The following is a 10166-nucleotide window of genomic DNA, read 5'->3' as shown; positions in this document are numbered from 1 at the left end:
TGCTGCAAGCAGCAGCACTGAGCACACGGCACTTCAAATAAAGATCCAAGTGCTTTCGGTCCAAATGGACTCCCTTTGTTATTGCAGAGCTCTGTGCATGAAACACTGTAAGCCAGGAGTCTTGGTTTCTAGTCATGCCTCTGACTGACCTTGGGAAGGTCTTTCTGTGCTATCTGCCTCAGTTTCCCCTCTGTAACAGTTCTTATTTGAGCAAAAAGCCCTTCTTGGGTAGTAGGCAGGATGTGACAGAGCAAGCTGCAGCTGCAGTAGATGCCACATGTGCCTTCTAGCTCCCCTTCAGCTATCTCCATTGCTAATGACATGAACTGAGCCCCCCCCTGGGGATGGAGATGCAATGAATCTTCCATGGTTGGAGACATACCATAGAGCTGAGCCATCCTGGGTATTTAACTCCCACATACAGTGCAGTCCTCAAACCCTTAACACTCCCAGCAGGGAAACTGAATACAGAAGGAATTCACACAGGTCATTCAGTTCACCCAGGACCTAGTTCACAGTGCCCTCCCCTGCTCTAACCATTAGACACTACTCTCCTGCCAATGGAGGGACCAGAACCCAGGAGTCCTGGCTTCCAAGACCCTGCATCAGCCCCCCTCCCTTGCTCATTCAGTTTGGAAATCCCCTCCTGCCCTTCATGGCAGCACTGGTACTCAGGTTCACTGTGTGGTAGTGGGGCTGCCCTGACTTCTCTCTGCACACAGGTGCTGGCAACAAGCAGCATGGACACGTCAGAGGGGGAGGACAACGAGGAATTCCTGGAGCGGTTGATGGGCCTGACAGCACAGAGTCTGCCCCACCTGGAGCTGCAGGAACACTACACTGTGCTCAAGGAGCTTGGCAGTGGCACTTACGGCAATGTGCTGCTTGTTGAGCACCAGGAACGAGGTGAGGCCAGTGCTAGCCAGCCTGGAAAGGGAGAGGTGCTGTCAGTGCTCTGCAGCAATGGTGGGGCCCTCCTTCACAGCCAAGGCTCACTCCAAGGCTTTGGTGCAGGACCCAGAGGCCTGTACAGCAGGGCACAGGGGGGACACAGTAGAAGATAAGGAACCTACTCTCTCAGGGGCAAGGCAGTGCTTGCACACAGGTGACTGGCTCCAAGGTCTCCCAGCAAGGCAGTGTAGTGCCTGGGGACAAACAGGAATTGAGGTATCTAAGGAAGGGGTAGTGTTTGTGCCCAAGAACAACAATGTCCCCTACTGGGAAACCCACAGTCCTGTCTCTGCACAGGTACTGCTATCATGGGAGGCTCAACCCCTTGCTCTGCCTGCTCCCTGTTGGGAGAACCTCGTTTCCTATCTGTGCCCAGGCACTCTCCTATCCCCAGCTTTAGGACCCCAGGCCTTTTTTGTGCCCTGGGACTGCCCTGCTCACTTTTGGGAAAATCCATTCTGTGTGCCCAAGCCAGAGACATATTAACAAGTCTTGGGGCCCACTCACCCCAGCTCCTGGCCTGCACTGTGCCATGGTGCAGGTAGGTGGTGCCGGCTTTTCCTGGGTCTGCTGCAGCAGGAGCTGGGGTGAGTGGGGACAAGTGGAGCCCTGAGGTGTGGCACAGCTTGTCTCCACTCACCCCAGCCCCTGCTGCAGCAGCCCCGGGAGCAACCGACGCCAGCTGCCTGCAGCTGCTGGGCTGCACTGTGCCCCGAACCCCCTGGGGCTCCACTTGTCCCCGCTCACCCCAGCTCCTGGACTGCACCGTGCCTTGGTGCAGGCAGGTGGTGTTGGCTGTTCCCAGGTCTGCTGCAGCAGGAGCTGGGGTGAGTGGGGACAAGTGGAGCCCCAATGGGTTTGGGGCATGGCACAGCCCATCAGCTACAGGCAGCTGGTGTCGGCTGCTCCCAGAGCAGCTGCAGCAGGGGCTGGGATGAGTGGGACCCTGGCTCCATAGCCCTTTCTCCATTCCCCTCCCCATCTCCTCTGCTGGGATATGCTGATCCCTCTTTTTTCCCAGGTATTGTGCTGTTCTCCATTTGCATGTGCTGACCCTTTTCCATGCCCATAATCTGGCCCCCATGCTGCCCCATGCTTGAGGACTCTATCCTCTTTTTGTAAGTTTGCCCCATGTGCCTCCTTTGCCGTGTTGTTGTGTGACCTCTGTCTCAGTCACTGCATGGGAGAGTGTTTATAGATGGACATTAACTCAATTTGTGCCTAGGCAGCACGCTTGTTCTGAAGTTGATGCCAAAGGAGTACACGGACCTCCGGGCATTCCTGCGGGAGTACTGCATTGCACTCTGCCTGTCCTCTCATGCTACCTGCCTACGAGCTCTGCCCATCGCCTTTGAGAGTGCCTCACACTTTGCTTTTGCTCAGGAGCTTGCTCCTGCTGGGGATCTCTGCGCCCTCCTGAATCCTGGGGTACGTGGGGTATTTGCAAATATGCTTTCTTTATGGGGTGACATAGCAGGATCTCTTGGCTGATCTGACCAGGTGCCATGTCAGAAAGGTCTTAGGAGTCAGGCTTGGAAAACACAGTCTGAACCAAGGGCAACAAGAATAAGGCTGGGCTGTGAGGTGTCATCATGGCATGTGGGGAGCTAGAGTTGGGGGCAGGTCTCAGCTGGTAGAGTAGGCAGTTGGGAATGAGAGCAGAGAAGTGTGGTATCAATGGGTGTGTGGGGAGCAGCATCTGGGGAGGATGAGGCCTCAGCTGGAGGTCTAGAGGCTAGCTCTCTGTGTAGCAATGCTGGAAGGTCATCAGTCTGAGCAGGGGACAACATTTCAAGAGCTGAGGCTAGGGCATGGATTTTTGCAGTCTGAAGCTGGCTGTCAGGGGCAGAAATGGGTAGATGGGTCTAAAAGTTATGTGAGCAATCCCTGGGAGAGATCTCAATTTGGGCTGTGAGTCCCATAGTAGAACCCTCCATGCCCAGGCTTCAGAGTTTAGTGACCTGAAACCTTGCACTGACTAGGCCAACTCCAGCTGGCCCTGGTCTCACCCTGGTGATGCTGATGTTAGCCAGGTCACACCTCTGCTCCAGGGCTCCCAGTATGTGGCCATGCGCTCAAGCTAGTGAGCACACTAGCTGCTCAGTTGATAGGGTGTGTAATGCAATCTGTCTCATGTGGGTTTCCACGGACAGAAATCTTGGGATCAAGCAAGAGTCTGGAGAGGGGCAAGTATCTTTGATCAGTGTGGGCAGTGAGCCTCATCACTACTTCTGAGCCCAGCATGCCCAGCATGCCAGAGACACGGCCAATGCTGGGTTCCTGGTGCTCACTCAAGCCCTTCCAGTGCTTTACCCTACAGGGGGTGTTGTGGACATGTCCAATCCCATATTGCATCCTACAGATGGCCCATGGTGGGAGCTGGACACAAACTTCTCCTCATTTCCTGTCGCATTCTGGTTGTGGGTGTAGACAGAAGGAGGCTTCTGCATGCTACCTCATGCAGACAGGTTCAGAGCCCTTGTTCACCTACTACTCTTTACATGAAAATGAGCAAGCATTAGTCAGTAAGGCCAGCCTCAGGAGTGAGCAACACATGCCTCCCCATATTGGTGCCCATGAAGTCTCCACAGGATACTGCACCCTTTCAATGATCTGCCCCATATGTGGGGCCAGATTCTAATTATTAGGGACTGTAGTGCATTTAGGTACCCAAGTCCCCTAGTCTACTCTGTTCAAGTCCTGAAAATTCATGAATGCTTTTGTAACACAGATACTTTATTCTACTGACCGAGTCACAAAAGAGCAGTGAGGAAGAACCACCCACCTTTTTTGTATTTATGTTTTCAGTGACTTGAGCAGGATAGAATAGAATCATACTTGGGTATGAAGGTGCATTTGTGTTCCTGATAGGTGGAACAGGACCTCACCCTATATGTGCATTATCTGTTGAAAGTGGGGGCAGTACTAGGGCATCACTTGGAAAGGGTGGGTGTTATGCTCTCTCATTGCACTCTTTCCATCCTACAGGAGGGGCTCCCAGAGACTCAGGTGAAACGCTGTGCAGCCCAGCTGGCAGATGCTTTGGACTTCATGCACAGCAAGGCTCTGGTGCACAGGGATGTCAAGCTGGACAACGTTATGCTCTTCGACCAGGAGTGTCAGCTGGTGAAGCTGGGAGATTTTGGGCTGACGCGCCTGGAGGGCACCCCTGTCTGTGCCATGTCAGGCACCCTGCCCTATGCGCCACCAGAGCTCTGCCTGCTTGAGGCATCTGAGACACTGGAGCTGGATTCTAGCCTGGATGTTTGGGCCTTTGGGGTACTGCTCTTCTGCCTCTGCACCGGCTGCTTCCCTTGGGATGTGGCCGTCAGCTCTGATCCACAGTTTGAGGACTTTGGGTCCTGGCAAAACAGCACAGTGGGGAGAGAGGTGCCAGCACCTTGGCAGGGCTTCACTGCCAAAGCCCAGGAGATGTTCAAGCGGTTGCTGGTTCTTGACCCAAACCGTCGCAGCCCAGCCATAGAGGTGCATAAGTACCTGTTACTGCCCTGGAAGAGCAGCAGCCACAAAGAGCTTGAAAATGCTGGAGACTAGGGCTGTGCGAAATGGCACCATTCCATTTCAACTTGCATTTCGATGGAACAGTGTTTCATTTCAAATTTCGTTTTGATTCGAAACTGCTGTTCCGTTTCATTTCATCAAAACAGTTTCATTTTCAACGCTGTTTTGACATTTCGCCCATAGGCTATAATGCGGAAGCTTGAAACAGCCTATAACTTAGTCATTTCTGGCCTGATTTGGATGAAACTTGAAGGAATGGTAGCCCCTTCTGAGGGCACAAATCCTGCCATGTCTCAAGGAGATAGGTGCAGGGGTTTCAGGGAAACTGCACCTCAAACTGTTGAAAGCAAAAAACTCATGTCACGTGTATGTGTTAAGCCACAGCGGAGTCAAAACAGCAGGCTTGCTAGCCCCTGCTGAGGCAACATAGTCTGCCAAGTTTCAAGGAGATAGGTGCAGGGGTTTAGGGAAAACTGCACCTCAAGCTGCGAACAAGCAAAACTCGTGACATGGGTGACAGTGTGTGTGTTAAGGTGCAGCAGGGTGAAAGCTGCAGGCTTGCTAGCCCCTGCTGAGGCCATGAAGCCTGCCAAATTTCAAGGAGAAAAGGTATAGAGGCTTCTGGGTTCTGGGGCCCTGCACCTCTGGCTGCTGACACGCAAAACTCCTGATATGGGTGCTTGTGGGTCTTGGGACGCAGGGGGGGTGAAAACTGCAGACCTGCTCGGCCCTGCTGCAGCCACAAAGTCTGCCAGCTGTCGAGGAGATAGGTGCAGGGGGAGTCTGGGTTCTGGGGCCCTGCACCTCTAGCTGCTGACCGGCAAAACTTGTGACATGGGTGGGTGACACTGTGTGTGTGCTAAGGTGCGCCCTCACTCAACTGACACCAAGGCAGAAAGCAGGGCAGTTCAAACAATGCTGCCTTTTATGCAGGTTTTCCATCCCTCCCCCAGAGCACTGGGATTGGAAGAGAACTCAGGAAAGGATGACAGTCACTGGCCAGCTACACAGCTTCCCCCACCCCACCCTTCCCGCTCCCTCTCCTTACTTTAGTTTCTGTTTCCCTGCAGGCAAGCCCAGCTTGAGCTTTGAAGCTTGAAACATTTTGAAATGTCAAACTGTTTTGACTTGCATCGTGTCGTTTTGAGGTTGTTTCGTTTCTATTTTGCTGTTTTGAGCCTGAAACGAGTCGAAACAGCGTCAAAAAGAAACTGCTGGTGAAATTTTGCACAGCCCTACTGGAGATCCAAGGGGCCAGGAGGGAAACCCAAGTCTGGGCAAAGCACAAGGCAGTCAGGGGTGTGGCCAGAGCAACACAGGCTCTGCCTGCACAAAAACCTCCTGCACAGAAAGCTGTATCCTGGCTTGCAGCATGGAGGAGGACCAGGCTGGGGAAATGAGCCCCCTTCTCAGTCCAGAGGAACCCCAAGCACAGGGATAGAAGCCTCATTCTGGACTGGGGAACAAGGTGGGAGGGACCATGAGAAGTGGATGGGGAAGAAATCCACTTCCCAGTGCCATAGATCCTTTTCCTTGCAGCCAACCTACAGCCTCAGCAGACCTGGTTCAGTTCTGCTGAGGTTCTACAGATGAGGTAGCTGCCTGGGGCTCCCTGACTACACACACATCTTCCTGGCAGGACTGGATATTCTCACAACTCAGCTTTATAACCTTCCCTTGAAAATTTCTATTAGCCATAAGAAAGAGACAATAGATTCTGAATGTAAAGAAGCAGAAAAGGAGAGAAATCCATAAGTTAGAAACTATCAAGTGTAGACAATTTTTAAGGGAAGCTAAATACATCAAGAAAAATCCATGTCTCAAAAGTCTATAGCCAATAAGAAGTGTTTAAGTGAGTCAGGACCAAAGGAAATCCTAACAGTAGCACAGGCCCCTTTCAAAATGAACATGCTAATAACAGTGCAGAAAGAAAGAGGCACTCACATCTGTACTTGGAAAAAAGCCGGATGTTGTTTTGTGAAGATGATTAAGTGTTTTCCATTCCATTATAATTAAGAAAGATGTTTAACAGAATCCACTAGGCATAAACATTAAGTTAACAGATTTGGGGATCTTGCTTTAATAGGTCCCACAAAAGCTGGCTGAAGGAATCTCTAGGCTGCTAAAGTTCATTTTCAATAAATCTTTGAATCATAGGGCCATTCCACCAGGCTTGAAAAAGACAAGCAGTATTCCAGCAGGTAGTCATGGCAGTATTCAGAAAAAGCATGAGGGATGATTGAGAAATTATTGGCCCCAAGCAACGTACTGAGATTAAATCAGTATAGAATTAAGAGTTAGGAATATAATTAAACTGGGTTTTACAGAAAATGTAATTTTGACACAGGGATTCTTCTCCAGTGGGTATGCTTCTCTACAACACAGAAATCGAAGATTCCCTGAAAGGAGAAAGATATCTGCATTGTATTTCCTCAACTGCCATGTAGATCTGCCTGTCTCTGACATGGGAATCCTTCTCACAAGTTATATGCACATACCTGTAATAACTATCTTATCAATGAGCTTCAAAATCCTTGGTTCCTTGGTAGATGGAGCTTCTGGAAGAATGGTGATAGAGTTAAGGGCTCCCTATTCAGTTTTTCTTTTTCAGACATTATGGGACAAATATAGTAAAGCTTACTATATAGACAATTGAAACTTCATAGCCTCAGCACAGATGGGACTTCAATCCATACTCCCAGGTTCTAGAAACCAGTCTTTTGTTCACTGGAGCTGGGCAAGAGACATTCAGTGATAGACTGAAATTCTCTCTCATAAATGAGAGAGAAGCCACCTTCAAAGATTTGACCATTTGGGGATGTTACTCATTGTGGGGGGAGGAAGGGGGAGAGTTTGCAGGAGTTTGCTAGTAACTTCCTGCCCCCAAGGGAATTCAGGAGTCTTTCCTCTCTTCTCAACATCAGTGGGTGTAACAGGACTGGGCCCCCAGGAGCAGCCGTGGCACTCCCTGGTGGCTGTATGGCTCCTGCCTGGCTTGATCACTAAAATGACCTCCCTTGGTTCCTCACCTGCCATGCCTTGTTCTTACTAAGCTATTAAACTCTTACTAAGATATTAGCCCCTCTCAGGCTTCAAGCCCCTGGTCCCAGGCTCTGCCCTTCTCTGGGCTCCGAGCACCTTGACTATACCTTGAGCTTGCCCCCAGCAGGGCTTAAGGTGATCATGTGCCTCTAGAGCATTAATGGGACCTCCAAACCACCCAGTACCTTCCACAGATCACCAGTCTGGAACTCTAACCCAAAATAAGCCTTCTGGCTATAACATACATCCCCAACTGGGTCTAAGCCCAAGTCCCAACTCCTTGCTGTATCCTTCAGCTCCCCCCTACCTTAAGTCCTGTTCCCATGCAAGTCTGCAGCATTTCTGCTTGCTCATCTCCCAGAGTAATCTAGGCATCAGCCAGGAGCTTCTCTGCAGCTCTCCTGCCCTGGAGCTCTTTCTTCAGCAGCTCCCTGAACTAGACTGACTGCTTTGGCTCAGGTCCTGGGTTTACTGCTGCTGGCCTCTGCTGTAACAATAGCTTGTTTCCCATGCAGGGCACTAGCCCTGAGCACCACTGCTGAGCAGCTGGTTCAGCACTAAGTACTTGTAGTAGGTACATTCCTCAGGTACCTGTTCTATGGCTGCTCATAATGGGCAGCTCAGACTCACACTGCTGCTCTAAAATAACAGGACCAGTGTTACAGTAGGAAAAAAAAAACATCCCTCAGCAAGGATCTCTCTGTGTTCACTAGGTCGTGGTTCTGCAAGTGCTGGGTTTACTATCAAAGGATCCTTTGTAGAATTACAAAGCAAAACCATCTCATTACCTCACTAGGAGACCTGGGAAAGCTAACTCCCTTCCCCATGCTCCAATTGCAGCAACATCTCCTTTGGGCAGCATAGGGCATGTGTATAAAGCACAGGTATAGGTCACTAAGGGAAGGGGCCACTGTGCTCATTTGGAAACACAACAGTACTCAGTGATAAGTCAAATGCTTGCCTGCACAGGAGCTGCAGTCAACTCCTGTGCCTCATTTTTCAGTCCCTGATGGTGCAATCACTTTTTTTATAAATGCCCCTTTCAGATGTATCTGTTCTTTGCTAGCTGAGCTACCCAAATGGCTAGGCAGCTTCCCACATTTGCCCAGAGGATCCATAACCAAAGAGAGGCAGAGGAAGCAGTAGGGGCCTTGCCCCATCCCCTCAGAAGGAACCCTCCCCTTGCCCCATGCCCTGCGTCTGCAACCTCCACAATCCCCTACTGCACCCAAGGGGAGAGTGGAGGTCCTAGCAAGATGTGAGCTCAGCTCACAGGATTCCAAGGCCTGAGAGCCATGTGTCACCCACCCCTTGCCATCCCTCAGCAAACCTGCCACCAGCAGGGCCAACCTGCAGACCACCCAGCTCCAGGCATCAACCCCCTCCAGCCAATATCTTCCTTTATTCCCTCTCCCCACAACCAGACCCTGCTCAGGGATTCATTCCAACTGCACGAATGAGGAGATTCACAGATCAACTGGCTGATGTTCTGCCACCTGTACTCTCCAAACACTCAGACCAAGAAAGCTCCAGGGAGTGCAGCAAGATTCCTGCCTTTGCCTGGCCAATGCCTAGCCCAGAGCAGAGAGTAGTCTTCCTGCTCCTCCCCTTGTAACTACCCTGAGGCCCTCCACAGCTAGTTGCTCCCTTCTCCCTGCAGAGCACCAGAGTCATTCATCCAGACCAGGTGCCCCTTGGCCTAGGAGGAAGCCAGGGCAGGAAGATGTGGGGAGCAGAGGATTGGCAAATGGAAGGAAAATGAGTGTCTTGGGTAAAAGATCATGAACTATACAGAAAACTGAAGAGCAGGGACTGAAGTGCTATTTAGCTTTTACCATCTGATATTTGGCCCTGCTGCATCCTCCCACTACCTTGTCCTCTCATCCTGAGTCCAGAACAACCCTTTGCCCAGCCCAGCCCCTGGTAGTTGCAGAGGACCATGAGGCAGTCCCCTGTGGGCAGTGAGTGGTGAGGATCCCCCCCCCCGTCTCTTTTCAATGGCAAAGATCCTACATTTGCTACAGGACCATTTGAATTTTGGTCTTTTTTTCTTTACCACTTATCATTTTTTCTTTACTTTTTTTTCCTTTGCCTGTCTCAGCTGTTTGTGAGCTTCATTATTCCTGGGGTCATGAACAAACTGTCCAGCAGTGACAGCTGACATGGAACTGTCAATCCCCACCTTTGCCCTATCAGACAGCTGCAACTCAAACATCTCCTGCAGCTGAAGTCCAAGTCCTGAGAGGAATGTGCAAGCAATGCATGGTCCCAAAGTTTGGGGTGTTTGTACCAGGACATAAGGGGAATGCTCCCAGCCCCCCATTCATTTCAGCCCCTCACAGGCAGCTCTGTGAGTCTTACAACCTATGGAGGAGGAGGGTGTGCTTGCACCCATGCTTTGGGGGCTCCAGGAGGTATGTGACCTGTGCCTGAGGGCATTTTCACTTTTCTGCTTTTCATTGTCTCCTAAACACAAGTTAAATAAACTTCAATAGCCTGCACATGACCAAAGTCTGCAGAGTGCTTGCCTGAGTTGGGGCAGGGATGTAGGAGTCCTTAGACTCACGCTTTGGGGTTCTTCGGGGGCTGGAGCGGGAGCATGATGATAGGCTTCAGTTGAGTAGGGAGTAAGGACATAGCTCACTGTCACT

General features: G+C 51.0%; 1 protein-coding gene across 1 annotated transcript; it reads left to right on the top strand.

The window, feature by feature from the left end:
• Positions 1-671: 671 nt before the first annotated feature.
• LOC102568722 (serine/threonine-protein kinase SBK1) lies at positions 672-9960 on the top strand. Its single transcript, XM_019484884.2, has 3 exons — positions 672-906; positions 2177-2379; positions 3940-9960. The coding sequence occupies exons 1-3, from the start codon at positions 741-743 to the stop codon at positions 4504-4506; spliced, it is 936 nt and encodes a 311-aa protein (XP_019340429.1). The 5' UTR covers positions 672-740; the 3' UTR covers positions 4507-9960.
• Positions 9961-10166: the final 206 nt, after the last annotated feature.

Source organism: Alligator mississippiensis, chromosome 5 (assembly GCF_030867095.1).
Source record: "Alligator mississippiensis isolate rAllMis1 chromosome 5, rAllMis1, whole genome shotgun sequence".
Classification (NCBI taxonomy): Eukaryota; Metazoa; Chordata; order Crocodylia; family Alligatoridae; genus Alligator; species Alligator mississippiensis.
This window is presented reverse-complemented; position numbering and strand designations above follow the sequence as displayed.

Bases quoted from the DNA above. Each gene is read 5' to 3' on its own strand.
- LOC102568722 (XM_019484884.2), top strand. From the start codon at position 741: ATGGACACGTCAGAGGGGGAGGACAACGAGGAATTCCTGGAGCGGTTG. The intron at 907-2,176 runs GTGAGGCCAGTG...ATTTGTGCCTAG, and splicing joins TGTTGAGCACCAGGAACGAG to GCAGCACGCTTGTTCTGAAG. The intron at 2,380-3,939 runs GTACGTGGGGTA...TCCATCCTACAG, and splicing joins GCGCCCTCCTGAATCCTGGG to GAGGGGCTCCCAGAGACTCA.